The 17372-nt window shown below is 45.1% G+C and overlaps 2 protein-coding genes across 2 annotated transcripts in view; both read right to left on the bottom strand.

The window, feature by feature from the left end:
* Positions 1-7074: 7074 nt before the first annotated feature.
* LOC136790275 (uncharacterized) lies at positions 7075-16713 on the bottom strand. The gene is made up of 10 exons (XM_066993208.1): positions 16021-16713; positions 14828-15112; positions 14483-14639; positions 13724-13881; positions 12731-12862; positions 12260-12367; positions 11987-12059; positions 11284-11417; positions 10618-10978; positions 7075-7100 (listed from the first exon to the last, which is right to left on the bottom strand). Exons 1-10 carry the CDS (start codon positions 16069-16071, stop codon positions 7075-7077), a joined length of 1485 nt encoding a protein of 494 aa, XP_066849309.1. The 5' UTR covers positions 16072-16713.
* The window catches only part of LOC136790274 (uncharacterized), a 10158-nt gene continuing 8970 nt past the window's right edge, over positions 16185-17372 (bottom strand). The window contains exon 10 of the mRNA XM_066993207.1: positions 16185-16264. Coding sequence (XP_066849308.1) covers positions 16185-16264 — 80 coding nt within the window. The remainder of the gene's footprint in view (positions 16265-17372) is intronic.

Genomic DNA, 17372 nt, shown 5'->3' with positions numbered 1-17372 from the left:
TCCTCTAGGCTCTTCACCATCTTTGTCACCCTCCTCTGGACACTCTCCAACAGTTTAATGTCCTTTTTGTACTGTGGTGCCCAGAACTAAACACAGTGCTCTAGGTGAGGCTGCACCAGCACAGAGTAGAGCAGGACAATCACTTCCCTCGACTGACTAGCAATGCCGTGCTTGATGCACCTCGGGATACGGTTGGCCCTTCTGGCTGTCAGGGCACACTGCTGGCTCATATTCAGCTTTCTACCAACCACAACCCCCAGATCCCTCTCTGCGGGGCCGTTCTCCAGCATCTCGTCACCCAGTCTGTACGTATAGCCAGAGTTGCCCCTTCCCAGGTGCAGGACCCGGCACTTGCTCTCATTAAACTTCATGTAGTTGGTGATTGCCCAGCTCTCCAAACTGTCCAGATCTCTCTGCAAGGCCTTTCCACCCTCAACAGAGTCAACAGCTCCTCACAAGTTCTCCCAACAAATCCTCCTATATGTTATGTCTATAGTCAGAGGAGAGAAATGTGCTTTAAAACATATTTCATCTGATATATTTTAGGTGAGATAAATTATTCTTTGGAAGAATTTATTTGTAAAGGAAGTATCAGGCAACAAGTGAAGATTAGATATGGCACATGTTCTCTTAGATGAGTCCCATCTCTAATTATTACTATGCAATTGTTAATTGCCTTTTCATATGCATAGAACTCATTGGATTTGGACTATGAAAACCTTAATTTCATAGAATTTTAGATGTCTTTACAAATGTAAAATGTCTTACATAATGATTACCTGAAAATTTCCTTTCTTGGAATGTTCAGATCCATAGATTCAAACCACACAGAACATGTTGTTACTTAAAATGACACTAGATGAGTAATTGACACTCAGTTTGCTACTTCTTTTTCATCAAACTTCTCATTTTCATTTTGAGGGAGGTCTCTTTTATTTTATCTGCCTTTTTTTTTTTTTAATATATAATACTGTTGTTAAATTTCCCCAAATCTATTGGTTTGTCATAAGTGGCAGCACCTCAAAAATGAAACTGCCCATCTTTTGCTATTAATTGGTTCGTGCTACCTTGGGGCTTTGCAGAAGACAATTGACTGTCCTCATATTGCAAGGAGGAAAATTTCCAGGCATGGCACAGAATGGATTTTTCCCACTTGCTGAAATGCAAAACAAATATAATTAGCAATAATGGTGAGTATCTACTTATTCTGGCAAAATACATAAAAAAACCTGTAAGAGATGTGTATATGTCATTTTAAAAATACGCACAAAGGCACAAAAGGAAAGCCTTTGGACATATCAAGGTGAACAATGTTTGGTGAACAATCAAAACATTGATTCCACTCTAAGATATTGGTTGTGTGACCTCTGCTGTGGAGCACTGAATTGGTGGAAAGGATCCCCTTCCCCTTCCCCTTCCCCTTCCTCTTCCGAGCAGTTTAGAAAACTCTGTGCCTGGGAAAGTAGAAGTAAAAGATTTCAGGTATTAAGGTCTCTCTTGTCGACTCTGTGGACATCTATGAAACAGTCTATGTGGAAACCTGGAGAGCAGTAGAGCAATAGGAGAAACCAAGCAGAAAAATCAATGGGTCAAGAAGCTAAGCTGCTCTATGCATGCTGCCTTTTATAAAAGTTAAGTATGTTGTTTCTTTTCCTCAACCTGCTTGGAAGTGCTCTGGAAGTAAAACAAAACCAAAATGTTTACACTGTCATTAGCAGGTAGGGTTATCGAGACGGGCTGAACTCTAGTTCTGCATCAGTGAATAATTAAAATGAGGTCCTAGCATGATGAGTGGGGGCAAACAACAGTGGACTGAATCAAGCAGTCAGAGTTTGCTAAGCCCAATAGCTCATTTTGGCCATTACCAGAGAAGCCTGCTCCTTACCCAAGCCAGTTAATATGTGTTTAACTTTCAGTATTCAAACAATATTACTGGAGTTGATGATTGTAAGCAAGATAAAGAAGCTAAAAGATTTTAGAGAATCATAGAATGGCTCGGGTTGCAAGGCATCTTAAAGATCATCCAGTTCCAACCCCCCTGCCATGGGCAGGGGTGCTACCCACTAGATCAGGTTGCTCAGGGCCTCACCCAACCTGGCCTTGAACACCTCCAGGGATGGGACATCCACAGCTTCTCTGGGCAACCTGTTCCAGTGCCTCTCCACCCTCTGAGTGAAGAATTTCCTCTTAACCTCTAATTTAAATCTCCCCTCTTTTAGTTTTAAACCATTCCCCCTTATCCTGTCAATATCTGACTGAGCAAAGAGTTGTTCTCCATCTTTTTTACAAGCTCCCTTTAAGTATTGAAAGGCTGCAGTCAGGTCACCCTGCAGCCTTCTCTTCTTTAGGCTGCACAGCCCCAGCTCTCTCAGCCTTTCTTCACAGCAGAGGTGCTTATGCCCCTTGATCATCTGTGGGCCTCCTCTGAACCTGTTCTAACAGCCCCACGTCCTTCTTGTGCTGGGAGCCTCAGACCTGGACGCAGTACTCCAGGTGGGGCCTCACGAGGGCAGAGCAGAGGGGGGACAATCACCTCCCTCCCCTGCTGGCCACTTCTCTTTTGATGCAGCACCGGATGCAGTTGGCCTTCTGGGCTGCAAGTGTGCACTGCTGGCTCATGTCAAGCTTTTTGTCCACCAGATCCCCCAAGTCCTTCTCTGCAGGGCTGCTCTCAATGAGTTTTTCTCCCAGTTTGTACTCATGTCTGGGATTGCCCCGATCCAGGTGCAGCACCTTCCACTTGAACTCGTTGAACCTTGTTAGGTGCACATGGGCCCCCTTCTCAAGCTTGTCCAGCTCTCTTTGGATGGCATCCCTTCCTTCCATTGTATCAAGTGCACCACTCAGCTTGGTGTCATCTGCAAATTTGCTGTGAGTGCACTTGATCCCACTTTGTCATTTATGAAGATCTAAACATTACTGGTCCCAGGACAGACCCCTGAGGGACACCACTCATCACTGGTCTCCACCTGGGCATAGAGCCATTGACCACCACTCTCTGGGTGCAACCTTCAAGCCAACTCTTATCCACAAAATGGTCCACCCTTCAAATCTGTATCTCTTCCATTTGGAGACCAGGATGTTTTGTAGGACCATGTCAAAGGCCTTACAGAAGTCCAGGTAGATGACATTGGTCAGTCTTCCCTTGTCAACTGATGCAGTCGCTCCACCATAGAAGGCCACTGGATTGGTCAAGCATCATTGCCCTTGGTGAAGCCATGCTGGTTGTCTTGGATCACCTCTTTGTCTTGTGTATGCCTTGACATTGCTTCCAGAAGGATCTTTTCCATGATCTTGCCAAGCACAGCGATGAGGCTTACTGGTGTGTAGTTCACCAGGTCCTCCTTTCTACCCTCTTTAAAAATGGGAGTGTTGTTTCCCTTTTTCCAGTCACCAGGGACTTCGCGTCACTGCCAGGACTTTTCAAATATGGTGGAGAGAGGCTTGGCAACTACATCAGTCAATTCCTTCAGGACCCTGGGATGCATGTCATCAGGCCCCATACACTTGTACCTGTTCAGTTTCATCAGATGCTCTTGAACCTGCTCTTTGCTTACAGTAGGGGGGACTTTTCTCACCCGGCTTCCATCTGTGGGTTCAGGGAAACAAAAAATGTGGGAAGCCTGACTGGCAGTGAAGAATCTGATTTCCAAACAGACTGCAGGATGGCTGCTGAAGTCTGAATTCATACCACTTCTTGGGCAGAGTAACTCTAGGTTTGTAATGCAGTCAGTGAAGAGAGGGGCATCTCTGGATCCTCACTTAAATCTCCTGAGGCCCAGCTATTTTTCTGTATTTTCTGTTCTCTTGAATGTAAAGACAGACCAGAGTGACTTGGCTTCCAGTGTAGAGAACTGATTCAAATGCCAGAAGATAGGTGGGATAAATCCTGGCCTAAATCATTTATTTGTCTTACTATATAAATGTGCATTTTATGTTTCATTGAATTTTGAGGAAAAATGCTATAAAGGAATTTTTCTTAATAGTATGAGGAGCAGAGTAATGAATGAAACATAGTCTTGAAGAATTACTTAGAATATGGCAATTTGTCTTCTGGTAGCAGCCTGTGGGCCTTGGTGATGACTTGCAGGATGTCCTTATTACTGTTTAGTGGGAAAATGCTAGTAGGCAAGACTGCCCATGCCAGTAAGACAGCCAGACGTAATCTAAAAATGCTTTCAGAAACATCTGACATGTATGCATATGTATGTGTCTTTACATCTATAAATAACCATGACAACACTAGTATTTCTGTATTCATTCTATAAGGACTGTATTTCCTGACTGTGTATTTAGAAGTCTGGTTTCCATTCTGTATACAATTAATTAGCATTAGTATATCTCTGTCTTCTCAGGGTAATCATCATGCCATGCAGTTGTATGTAAGCATAGCACAACATGCTTCAGATAGAGACTTTTGAAAAAAAATAGTATATTGTTGGATAAATACAAAGATATCTGTTTCTTCAGCATTAGTTTCCAAATGGATATAACCATTTTTTTGGCATGATCTCCCCTGCATCACAGATCTTGTTTGTTTGTTTGTTTTGATTTGATTTTTTTTTTTTCTGGAGTCCTATCGTGCTTTAATTACTCTATTCTGGAAGCTACATATCTCTTCTGGCATGAATTACAGTGGCATAAGGTTTTCACAGATGTAACACAATATCAGAATAAATCTATATGACTAATTATACTACTTCTGTACTGCTTTTCACCTGCATCAACCTCTCTGTTAATCTTTACATCCTTTGTTGCTCTGGCATCATTTTGACAGATTGTTCTCTTTCTCTCTTAAAATGCTTATATGTAGTCAGGTGCAACCCCTCACAGCTATAACTGGTGGCAGGCTCAAATATGACAAGTCATATGTGTCTTATGGCTGTCCTTGCTTGCTGTTCCCATGACCCCCTTGTCCAACAAGGAGAGGCATATGTTTTGCACTACTGAACAGAGAATCACTGTTCTATTTGCACATTTCGGACTGAAACGTAGCTTGAAACAACATTTTAGACTGTTTCATAACTTGAAACAGATTTCCAAATTTAATAACTTTTAAAAAAAAACTAATTTAAAGTTGATAAAAATATTTTATTTTGACAATAAAACTCTGATATTTGACAATTTAAAATTTTATGTTACAGCATTCCATACAAATAAAACAATTAAAAAAAATAATTACATATAAAAAATGACAAAATATTTTGACAGTGTCTAAACATCTCCACCTTTTTTCTCCAAAATGAAATTTTGGGAGAATCTGCAGGATTTCATGATTTGATACAATTACATTTCTTAGGAGAAAAATATTTCAGATGTTTTTTCTGGTTAACTCTAAACCAAGCTGAATAGATATCTATGAAAAGTCAAGTTCTGTCAGTAAAGGCCATGAAAAATTAACTCATTATATAACTTACAAGCCATCAAGAGGAGCTGCCAAAGACATTTGTGGAGACCTATGAAGAAAAGTTGCCTCACAACTCTAACTAACCTCTGGTAGCCTTGCAATATCTTCTGCCGTGGCTCTGCAGGTACCTCTTCCAGCCACTGCTGTGGACAAGCAGCCCTTTTTCTGGATGTCAGTCCCTTTGTCTCTCTCTCCTATGGCCCACAGTGGTGGCTGGATAAGATATCTTTTGCTTTGTTCATCTTCTTAACCTTGCCTGCTGTTTTTAGTAGGTAATCAGTCTGATTTCCTGATAATAGAATACCTCCCTAGAAAATGGAACCTGAAGCCACGGACAAGGAAAAGAGCTAGCCTGTCTCTGCTATGTTGAGCAAATGATGTTCCTCTCCTGTGTTATTTTCTAGCCACTATTATGCAGATGCACTGTGCCCCCAGAAGTTAGACAGACGTGAAATCAGTGGCGTCATGTGGCTGTAAATGTACTTTGTGCTGTATTTTTCACTGAGCATATCTGAGCAGGGATCAGTGTGGTGCAGGTCTTGGGACAACCTTTATAGAACAATTTCAGACCAGATTTGGAAATTACACGAGAAGTTTGCCTGCATGCCCTGCACAGAGTGGTTTCTGATCAGTGGGGAGCAAGTTGTCCCAGAAGAGAACAATAAACTTGCGTAAGAAGGTGGAAGGATGAGTCCAGTGGATTCCTGGTATGCTTTCTAGCAACTATCCTGGTATCTGACATCTCCACTGTCACGTGAAGCTTTCTGCTCCAGATTTCCTACCTCATCCTGGAAAATTGGTAGAGACTATGGTGCTGGGTCTGTCTGGGATGGAATTAACTTTCCCTGGAGCAGCCCATACAGTGCTGTGTTCTGCAATTGTAGCTCAAAGAGCACTGGTATCACACCAGTGTTTTGTCTATTAGTGAGCAATACTGGCACCGCATCAAGACTCCCTCCAAGCCCCAAGAGCCAGCAGGCTGGGGGTGGGCAAGTGACGGGGAGGGGACATCACCGGTGCAGCTGACCTAAACTGACCAAAGGGATATTCCATGCCATGTGATGTCACACTCAGCAATAAAAGGTGGGAAAGGGGAAGGAGGCGGGGGGGCTCTTGTTGTGGAAGCGTCTGTCCTCCTGAAAAACCACCACGCATATTGAGGCCCTGCTTCCCAGGACGTGGCTGAACAGCCCCCATTGATGGGAAGTAGAACCACAAAAAGACAAACCACAAAAGATGATGGGAGAAATTCCTGCCTTCTAGCATAGAAAGATTATTATAATTTGATTAATTGCTTTAATGGGATACGCAGGGAGATGGTTCCTGCTGCAGGCCAACTGGTCTTCCACTTCTGGTCCCCAGGAGAGCGGTCATCAAACAAAATTCTCTGAGGATCATCCAACAAAGATGTTCAGATGTCAGGACACACTTGACATAGGAAATAGGAAATTTTAAGAAAAAAGATTTTTTTCTCTTTGCGGAAGTACAGATGAAAAGGTTTTTTGTGGAGGGGGATCATAGTAGATAATCTGTAACGCAAGAAAAGAGATTTGAGTTGGAGGAGGAGAACTTGGGATGCCCTTCACAACTCTGAAGTGAAGCCTGAAGAAGACTACAGTAGTAAGAACAATGAACTGGGAAATGCTACAAAGGATTGACCATTTTTCTCATATCTGTGGTGTCTTTGCACTAGCTAAGGAGTAAAAAAAAGTGATTTTTCAGAACCCTCATAAACGCTGTGCTTCTAATGATGCTTTGCTTGTTGCATATATATCTAAGGAGGTGAACTGCAAATCTATAATGCTTCCAGAATGGGGCTGCTTGGAGAGGATGTGCTTCAGCTACCTGGTAGCCTCAGGCTCATTGCTGGTGCTGAGGCAGAAGGTCTAATGCAGCCAGCCCAGAGCCCATTAGCTTTGCCAGGGGATCCGAAAGAATATCTGGTCTGGCATGGTAGGAGTAGGAATTCAATCAGGAAAGTGTCTTGCGGCAAGTGGCTACAAGAGCCCCAGCAGGGCTTTCCTGGATACTTGTGCACCAGAGTGCTCAGGGTGAGCCTTTACTATTCAAGAGAATTATAATAAACTCCGCATAGTGCTCTAAAGCCAAGACTAGAAAGAATCAAGCTGCCGATTGCAGGAAGGGAGGTTTTGTTCCCTGAGCTGCACGGCTTCGCTAAGTGTGACCTGTTCGTGTTCTGACATGAGAAATTTCAGCCTGAGAGATGCCCTGGGTGACTGCTCACTTAGAAAATTCCCCCTCCCCTTTTTTTTTTTTGGGGGGGGGGAACACAAAATTTAACATGGTCTCCTGTTCCAAATTGTCTCTTTGATTATCTGCAAAGTCTTGATGTCGGCAGGAGGAGAACAGCTGCATCAGCGTGTGCTGTCAGCCAGGACTCGGGGCTGCAGGGACTTGCTGGGATGCCTCTGCAAGGCATGGCTCACTGGGGTAACCACTGACATGGTTTGCATGAGGCTGTCAGATAACATAACTGCAGTCATTTCTCTCTAAACTGCCTTCACCTCCTCTACTCCCCACCTGTTTCTTTCCTCATGCTGGAGCTCCCTACCAGCAGTGCCACGCTGTTTCTTCTCGCCTGATGGAAGCAATGTTGCAGCAGAGTAGGAAGGCCTCGTATGAAAGGGAGGTGGTCTTACTTCAAAAGTGGTTTCCCTTCCACTCCTCACCCACACATGAGCACTAACATGGATGTACTCAAGTGCTCTGGCCAGCGGCCTGGCACCAAGACACTTGTACCTGGTTGGCCTGGTCAGGGGTCCTTGCGGCAGCCCAGAGCACAAGGCTTGCCTGCTCTGAAGTCCTCCTCGCGTCTGCTGTTGGCTGCTTGGGCTGGGGAGGGTTTGCAAGTGCCTTTCCTGCTCTTACTGCTTCTCCTCTGAGAGTCATTAGGGTTTTCTCACTGTCCATTCTCATCTCCTCTGAGCTGCCAAGTGCTCCAAGCTGATCTTTATCTTCCCACCATCACCCCTTAGTGGCTTACATTTTTCTTTTACCCTGGGTATCGGCTGCCCCCGGTATTCCAAGCAACCACAAAAAGCTGCACGTTGCTCTGAGAGGATCTTGAATTCTCGTGAAACTAAACCCTGAACTGCCTGTGTGAACCAAGCACCAAGCCCTGGCAATAATTCTTATTTAGCCAGCAATCATTACTTTGTTTGCTTGGTACCCATTTTTCTTTGTCTCATAAACTATCTTCTAGAATAACAGCAATGATGTCCAGGTTTTAGTGAAAATTTTGCCTCAGCGTGCTCTCTAATCCTGTTGGCTTCACAGCACCCATGTGAACACCCTGAGAAAATGAGAGGTACAGAAGGTCTTCTCTGAGTCCCACCGGCTGCTGACAGAATTTAGACCAGAAGTGTCCATATTCTCACTCATAGCATGGCACCACTCCACTCCCAAGTGCGTATAGGCATCCTCTATCCAAATCTCAAATATTTGAATGCAAAGGCTTTCAACTAATGGTCAGTCCTGGAATGAACTGCAAGATGGATTTTTTTTTTTTTTTTCTGTCAGGGAAATGCACAAACCTCGGATGAAAGTCTTCTTCTTAAGAATACTCTAATGTCTTCAGAAAAAAATAAAATAAAATAAATTGTCTTGGAGTTTGTTTGCTTCCAATGAATACACTGTATATGCTGTCACAGGATGCAGTTTTGCTTTAATTGATAAGCATCCTCGTGACACTATGCCTTCAATCCAGGGGAAAAAAGCACGAGTAACATTTACAACATTCACTGAAAATATTTAATTCAATGCTATATTGATATTTCTATGTTCTCCTCAATTATAAGGTACACTCTGAGATCTAGAGTTCATCCAAAACCTAATCCAGTAAATCCTCACTTTAACGAGTGGTAATCACAAAACCTGGGAATAATTGTCCTGATTTTCTGAGGAGCATAGTATTGCAGTGCGTACTGAATTCAAAGTAAGATTAATCTTCCTGGGCAGCAGATTGTTGTTATCCTGACATAATGGCAGCCCATATATAAGACCTGCAGATTGGTACTTTGGAGATCCAGAGCTCTTCCCCTGACTGTGATTTTTACAGTTTTTCTTTTCAGACATGCCTTTGCCAAAGAAAGATGCTAGAAGACTGCTGAGACGCCTAGGAATCGCCGAATCACTGAATGTTAGGGATTGGAAGGGACCTTGGAAGATCGTCTGGTCCAATGCCCCTGCCGGAGCAGGAGCAGCTAGATCAGGTCACACAGGATCGCGTCCAGGCAGGTTTTGAGTGTCTCTGGAGAAGGAAACTCCACAACCCTCCTTTGGGTAGCCTGTTCTCGTGCTCGGTCACCCTCACCATAAAAAAGTTTTGTCTCACATTTAAGTGGAACCTCCTATGTTCCAGCTTACACCCATTGCCCCTTGTCCTATCATTAGATGTCACCGAGAAGAGCCTAGCTCCGTCCTCCTGACACTCTCCCTTTACATATTTATAAACGTTAATAAGGTCACCTCTGAGTCTCCTCTTCTCTAACTAAAGAGACCCAGCTCCCTCAGCCTTTCCTCGAAAGGGAGATGCTCCACTCCCGTAATCATCCTCGTGGCTCTGTGCTGGACTCTCTCAAGCAGTTCCCTGTCCTTCTTGAACTGGGGGGCCCAGAACTGGACGCAATATTGCAGATGTGGTCTCACTAGGGCAGAGTAGAGGGGGAGGAGAACCTCTCTCGACCTACTAACCACAGCCCTGCTAATACACCCCAGGATGCCATTGGCCTTCTTGGCCACAAGGGCACAGTGCTGGCTCATGGTCAGCCGGCTCTCCACCAGGACGCCCACGTCCCTTCCCCCTTTGCTGCTCTCCAGCAGGTCAGTCCCCAACTTATCCTGGTGTCTGGGGTTGTTCTTGCCCCGATGCAGGGCTCTACACTTGCCCTCGTTATATTTCATGAAGTTTCTCCCCACCTGATGCTCCAACCTGTTGAGACAGGCAGCAAAAGTTCAGACAAGTCTGTTAGTTTTGAGTCACTTCATCTCTTTATTGTCAACTTGTTGTGCATTACTGCACAACACAGAGACTGTGACGCTTGCGTCTTTGTTCTTCAGGCCGGATTCTGTTGTTTTGAACCCTTGCGCATCCTCCACCAGAAAAGCAGCCCCTTCCTGGTTTGGACGCCTTTGAGAATGGTGTAGGTTCCTGTGGATGTCGTTGATGGCCTTAATTCTGGAAGCCGCACAATTGCTTCTGCTTTTGGGTTGTCTCAGTGGCTCCCTCATCTGCGGCTCCCCAGGCTTAGGGAGCATCTCGTCTGAATAGGTGGCGCCTCTTTGAACCTTTGCGTTTTCTTGTGCACATACACTTAGAACTGGCAGCCCAGCAGCTCCTTGGTGACGTGGCCGTCTTACAGAATGTGCATGGCTCTTGATGATTGCATTCATGGCTGTCATTCTGGCAAGAGCAGACGGCATGGTGCTTTTGGGCTGGTGCAGTGCTTCGCTCGGCAGTGCCAGTGGAATTGCCTGGTCCAGATAGCCCTCGACATTTTGACGCTTGTCTTCGTTTTTCCTCAAGTTGAGAATTTCTGTGCATCTGAGGAACTGGTGACAGAAAACATAGCCTTTTAGAGACTGAAAGCAGGGAAAGAAGAGGCTTCCTTCATCAGAGAAGGAAAGGAAAAGCAGAAGCGTTTGAGTTCAACTTTCAGTTGTGTTTGTCATGTAGTAGAAGTACTTGCTGAATTACAGGTTGTACTAAATACCACCTTGTGTGCCCGTCATTGCTAAGCTCCGTATATTCCTACTGCTTTCACAGGTTGCATTTTCAATTGCAACTACATTGTAAAAATAGAAATTCAGACTGTATTTGACAGACTGATGTCTACTCTTACTATAAAGGCACAGACCTTGCCATCTGGTACAGATGTTGCAGTCTCTCTGTCTATGGGAACAGCGTTTTCCTCTGCTGTCCTTTCCATCTGATGGTCACACACCTCTGTGGAAGTCTTTGGGACCTCCACGTCCACAGCTGCATTGCTTACTGCAACGGAAAGAATAATAATTACTATTATTATTAAAAAAAAAAAAAAAAGTAAATGAACAACGGACAATATGAAGAGAAGAAATACATAGGAAATGGATGGAAGAAGTGTTGAGGGACACGTTATCTATGGCCTGCTGTTCTGCCGTACCTGAATTGCCTGAATGTCAGGGCTCGCACAGGACTGAGGTCTTTGTGTTAACCAAACGCGTGAATTCTAATACCAGGACTAGACTGCGGAAGCAGCACCTCAGCACCGTGATCGAGATCTCCAGGCCTGTTCCGCTTGGCTATAAATTGAGCCTTTATCATCCACAGTTTCGGCTATAATTTGAAGCTACCTCCTTCTGCCAAACTCCTCTCTGTGTACCAGCACGGAAAGCTGTTTCTTAGGTCCCACTGAGACCAATGAATGTGCTTAGCTGAGGAAGGAGGCACTGAACAACTTGGAGCAATGTCCTGTATCTGTATCCTAAAAGCAGCCCCACGTTTGTGCCAGTAAAGACGGTTGCCAAGAACTTGGTTTGCCGTGCTCCTTTGGGAGCCATTACTCTCAAGCCACTTCTTACCTGCTTCATCAGTATGCCGGGTGAGTGTAGAAGCCCCGTTTGTCTCTGGAGTCACTTGCTCCCCGAGAGAAACCTGTGCACAAAACCTTCACGTTACTGCGGGATTTAGTGCAACATGGAAGAATACTCCATATTTCGGCTGCTGTCTTTGAAACATCACAGAGAAGTCTGAGTGGGAAGCCCCATTCATTACCACATCCAAACAACCCTGTCTAGGACACTGTTTTAAAACCATACCTGCCAAATGATATAATTGTTAATTGACAAAGTTACCTCTTTGCTTTGAAAGGCTTCTAGTGGGGCTTCTTTGGAGCTCGTCGCACTGCACTCAGCTTCCCTGGTGCTGCTTGATAGTGGGAGCTGAGTGGTACTTGAGGTCTCCTGAAAACAAATACAAAGAATCACGTAATTAACAGTAATCTGGATTTGTGTTTCTGCCTGTGAAGGGCTGTCACAAATCAGTTCTATTTTAAGAGGTGTTAAGCCCAAATGGTTCCTTTATGGCAGTGTACCGTGATGATTTAGGGGATTACGAGCACCACAAGGAACCCATGTGATGAGAAGTTTGAACCGTTAAAGTTAGGTGAGGCTCGAGGAGGGCGAGTTGAAAAGAAAATGGGGTGCAAATTTTTCCAGGGACACCGGGAATGGTGAATCCTGGAATCAAGCAAATAATGTTATTTTCCTCTCGAGCTCTTTAACAGGGGAAACCTAATTTGTTAGTATTCAAAATGCCATTGTTACCTCTGCAGCTTTGTGCTGGTGCTGGGAGTGAGCGAAGGTGGTCATTGAAGGGGTCATCTGCCCATTCTCAAAGTGTTTCCTCACTGCAGCCAGGCCGCCGGGCACAGTGCAGGACTTGATTTCCTCTGAGGTCTAGAGTGATCAAATAAGGCCAGGTGTTTTCCATTTGCAGTAAGAAAATACCATCCATTTCAACAAGTAAGGGCAAGGTGTTATAGGGTGTAAATGAAGCAGTTCATATGTTCTCAACACAGTTCGGTTGGGTCAGGCTTCCTCCAGTTCTTCCTTTTGGGGAGAGAGAGCTAACAGCACCATTGCTGGCAGTGTTGGGAGGAGGGAACTGGAACCTTCTTGGCCCAAAGAACCGCAGGAATCTGTTCCAAATACACAAGGGCAATTAGGAAATCAAGAAGCCAGTGGGCAGGAATTGCGTGGTTTGAAAACACCTGGACTCTGAAGGCAAGCGTGGCTGTTGGCTGCTTCCCTCAGGTGGCTTCTGGGCTACCTGAGCACCCATAGCTGAGCTGTTTTATCATGCGGTACTTTCAAAGTCTTCAGTTCGAGCAGCAAGAGCTCTAAAGTCACTGTGCTCCTGAATAGGATTTTATTATTTGGCGATAGAGAATAGTTGTTGTGGTAAGGAAACTGCCTTGTTTTGTCATCATAGGATAACCGTGTTGCTGATCTCTCTCTCACCCATGATCCTCATACATGAAGTTCAGGCAAAGGTGGACTGAAAGGAAGAGCACTTCCATGAAGCAATGGGGATTGTCCAAAAGACCAAAGGCATCTAGCGTGAAAAACCTCATTTGGTAGAGAGAGAGACTGATGGATGACTATGTTTGCTCTGTAGGTTTCCTAATTTGGGATTTAAATTTTGATCCACCCTATGATCCACCTGATAGCTTGCTTGTAGAAATAAAGATGGTTACGATCTGTCCCTGGGCAAAGCAAACGTAGAATTAAGAAGATATTGAGACATTGGTATCTTACATTGGCAAAGCGGTTGCTGTTCTCTGCCTTTGACACCGCAGCCTGATACAGAGCCATTTTGTCTTTCAAGGAGACATTCTCCTGGAATTCCGTCAGTGTATTGCCGGTGTTGGGAGGGCTGTCTTCTGGAAGTCCTCCTACAGCTTTGCAGCCACCCACTGCAACCACAAAGAGACGTCATAGTTGGGGAGAGGGAGATGGGTGCATGTGTTTCAAAGCTTGAAAGAAAAGCAGTAAGCAAAACAAACAGTATTGCCAACATTTTGCCAACTGTGTCGTACTTTTACTTTAGAACACATAAAGTACGGAGCATTTAATTTGTGGAAACCAGAATGCCTTTAACTAATAAAAGTTAACGCATTGTTACCAAAGCAACAAGTTGCTAAATCCAAACTATCTTCACCAAAGAAGAAAATGAAGATACCACTTTTTCGTAATTGATGAATGCTGCCCATAGTTTTGATATCATATTTGTAATCTGGGCTGTCTTCATCAAAAGTTATCTTCTCAAAACATAAGACACCATTCTGTTGTGTTTTGTTCAAAAAGTATTTAATGGGCATCAGGCACTCCTCCGTAATACAAAAGACAAAATGGAGAAGGCTGGAAAGCTTGTTTTGCATTGAGAAGAACACCACGTTCTCTCCCTGGGCGGCCTGGGGGCTGCCCTGATGAGGTGAGTGTGCTTGCCCCTTGTCACCTCAGAGATGGAGCGCATTGAACTAAAGGGAGAAATCCGATCCAAGTGGTAAGGCTAACCTTCAGTGTTGGTGGTCTGTCCATTGCCTGAGGACATCTTCTCAAAGATTGCCCTCCCCCGTTTCACGCTGGACACTTCCGTCAGAGAAATGTCCGTCTGGCTCCCAGGCTGAGTGGCCAGTGCTGGTGGCAGTGAGCTTTTGCCACTTTCCGCTTCCTGTTGGAAGACATGGAGGGGATGTGAGCTAGAAGCTACTGGGAGGAGCCAGGTAGGGCTTTCAGGGGGCAGAAAGGATATGAAGAGGCAGCAGATTGGAAGGGGGTGCTGTTCTGGCAGTAGTGTTCTCCAAGTCCTCAGTGAGAGCGCGGGAATCCTTTTCAGCTGCGGAACCTGCGTGCACTCACCTTCCTGCCACCCAGGGTCTCAAAGTGGCTCTGCAGCTCCTTGACAGAGATGGGGAAGGTCTCAGTCCGGCGAGGGCCACCCAGGGTGACGTCCGCCCTCCCGCTGTCTGCCGCGGCTTCCTCCACGGTGCTGCCTGGGCTGGCTTTCTCTGGTGCCAGGGACCGTGGGGCTGGCAGGCGTTGGAAGGCCAGGCTAGGTGTCAGAGCACTGGCGGACTCCCATCTCTTCATGAGGAGCTTCACAGAGCTCTTCTGCACGGTCAAGTCGGGCAGCTCCATCGCGCCCTGCCAATGCAACGGGTACCTCATGACATAGCTTGTATTTCAGACCAGGGTTTGAGTGGTTTGCAGTATTTCATGGGGGAGGAAGAAGCACAGGAGAAGCGCTAGGTTTCTGCAACCCAAGGGTACTCATGAAGGAAATTCCCTTGGGGCATGTGCACTTGTCAGCAAAGAATTTGACTTTAGGCCTCATCCTGACTTTAAGCCACTTTTGCCGCCTGCTCATGGCCGCTTAAATCACTACAGAATGCTGAGGGCAATTCATTCTTAAGTCAAATACTTGGTGAAGACTGCACGTCTGACACTGTCAGGGCCTTGAATCGTTTCCCAGGCTTCGTAGAACCTTCTTAGCCTTTATGAAAATGCAGGAAGAAAATTGGGGGAATACGAAAACCCAAAGAGGTATGGAGCTGGGCTTCAATGGCCTTTAGCATTTCATGCCGCCTTTGCCGACTGTACTTCCTAACTTTTGCTGGCCACTTCTAAAGTTATCATGCTTAAAACGTGCCAGAGGAAGGCACAAACTAAGGGCTTGGCTGCTTTTTGTTCGATGGCCATGCTGGGCAGGAAGGCAGAGGGATGCGAGAGAGAGAACCAGAAGCTGCTTCAGTTCTTCCCTCTGTCTGGTGACTAATATTCACTGGCCACGGTACTAGAGGATCTCTTCTCCACTAAAGACTCCCTGAAAGTGCACGTGAGAGCTAGCTGCACGCTTCTGACACTGTCACTGGAAGAGCGTGCAGTTTTTCTTCTGCAGGTAAGCAGAGCCACAAGAATCTGAAGCATTTCATTTTTTTTTTCTTTTGCTCCCTCTCACCCATTTATCACATGAAGAGTATCAGGCTTTGCGCTAGACCACCTACGTCCAAAAAAATGCACGAACTTGTGTATTCGTAAGGAGCTAATCTTACCGCTTGGCTCTTCTCAGTTGAATTTTCTTTTTGTGACTCTGCTGCACACATTGCGTGCCTGTTGAAAGGAAGGCAAATTTAAACATTCTCTTATTCACTGGTCTCATTTGACTAACGAATGTGAAGCTAGATCGACAGTTCACAGTATGCATTGGAGAAAAGCCTCATCCTACCTCGTCCGTCACAATCTCACTTCCAAGAAGTGATGGCCGCAGGAAGAGGCGCCGCCTTTTAACCTGCCTGTCTGCATTGTGAGCACACAGTCAGTCCACAGTGTCCAGGTTACCGTCTCCATGTGTGGGCATACGGAAACCAAGGCAACCAAGCCGGCCTCCTGGCTTTCCTTACCCCAACAGACCCACCAGAGAGTCCTCGGAATCTGCTGAGATTCTGTTGGTGGTGGTGCACAACCTCTCCCAGAAAGAACCTGGTGTCCTTAGGGACAAGTTCTTGGGCAGACCGTTGTGGTAGATAATAAATGCCCTCAAACAGAGAGACCATTGGTTTTTCATTTTTATTCTCCGTTACTCAGCTAACTTCAAATTCTCTCTTAGAGCTAACTGGCAGAATTGTTTGACTAGCTCTGGCATGCCGTGCTTGGTTTTCTTTCATTCACTCATGCTGGTGTTTTTTGTGTGTGTTTTTTTTGATACCTAAGAGAAATATCAAAATGTTGGGTAATTTACCCTTGGGGGCGTTCTCTCTTCCTGTAGTATGGAGGAGACTTCTGACTCTCAGGCTACAGCTCTTTGGCCAACAAAACCTTTGAAGGACTCTCTAGTAAGCCAACCCATTTTATGATGCCACAAAAGTACAAGGGCAGAAGCAGAGAAAGCTAAGGACTGTAGATTTAAAGTAGAGAGTTAACATTTGGCAGTTAGGTACCTTCCTTTGGAAAAGGATCAGGGAGATCAAGGTGACTTAATCAAAAAAGTGATTACTTAGATGAAAATATCAAGGAAAACGCAGATGTCAATACTAAGAAAGGAAAGAAGTCTAATTTAATGGAACAACTCTTTGGAAGTAGCACCAGTACCGTCCTCCTTTCTAGAAGTAAAGACGTGACACCTTTTGACATAGACTGGGAGTTTAGTAATACTCTTCTTGTTGATAAAAACAGTAAAGTCAAAGTAAAAGAAGACAATGATCTTTCCAGTGAAAGAAGAAACCTAAACAGACACAGTCTGCAACGAACTACACTCAAGCCAGGAGTTAAAACCTGCCTTACGCTAGGTCTGGCTGGGATGGAATTAACTTTCCCTGGAGCAGCCCATACAGTGCTGTGTTCTGCAATTGTAGCTCAAAGAGCACTGGTATCACACCAGTGTTTTGTCTATTAGTGAGCAATACTG

The sequence above is a fragment of the Anser cygnoides genome, chromosome 3 (assembly GCF_040182565.1).
Source record: "Anser cygnoides isolate HZ-2024a breed goose chromosome 3, Taihu_goose_T2T_genome, whole genome shotgun sequence".
Taxonomy (NCBI): Eukaryota; Metazoa; Chordata; class Aves; order Anseriformes; family Anatidae; genus Anser; species Anser cygnoides.
The sequence above is the reverse complement of the archived record's forward strand: the minus strand, read 5'-3'. Positions and strand labels throughout refer to the sequence as shown.

Coding starts and splice junctions, on each gene's coding strand:
- LOC136790275 (XM_066993208.1), bottom strand. CDS start 16,071: ATGTGTGCAGCAGAGTCACAAAAAGAAAATTCAACTGAGAAGAGCCAA. Junction 12,368..12,730: donor ACCAGCACAAAGCTGCAGAG/GTAACAATGGCA, acceptor ATTTGTTTTCAG/GAGACCTCAAGTACCACTCA. Junction 10,979..11,283: donor CATCTGTACCAGATGGCAAG/GTCTGTGCCTTT, acceptor TTCTGTCACCAG/TTCCTCAGATGCACAGAAAT.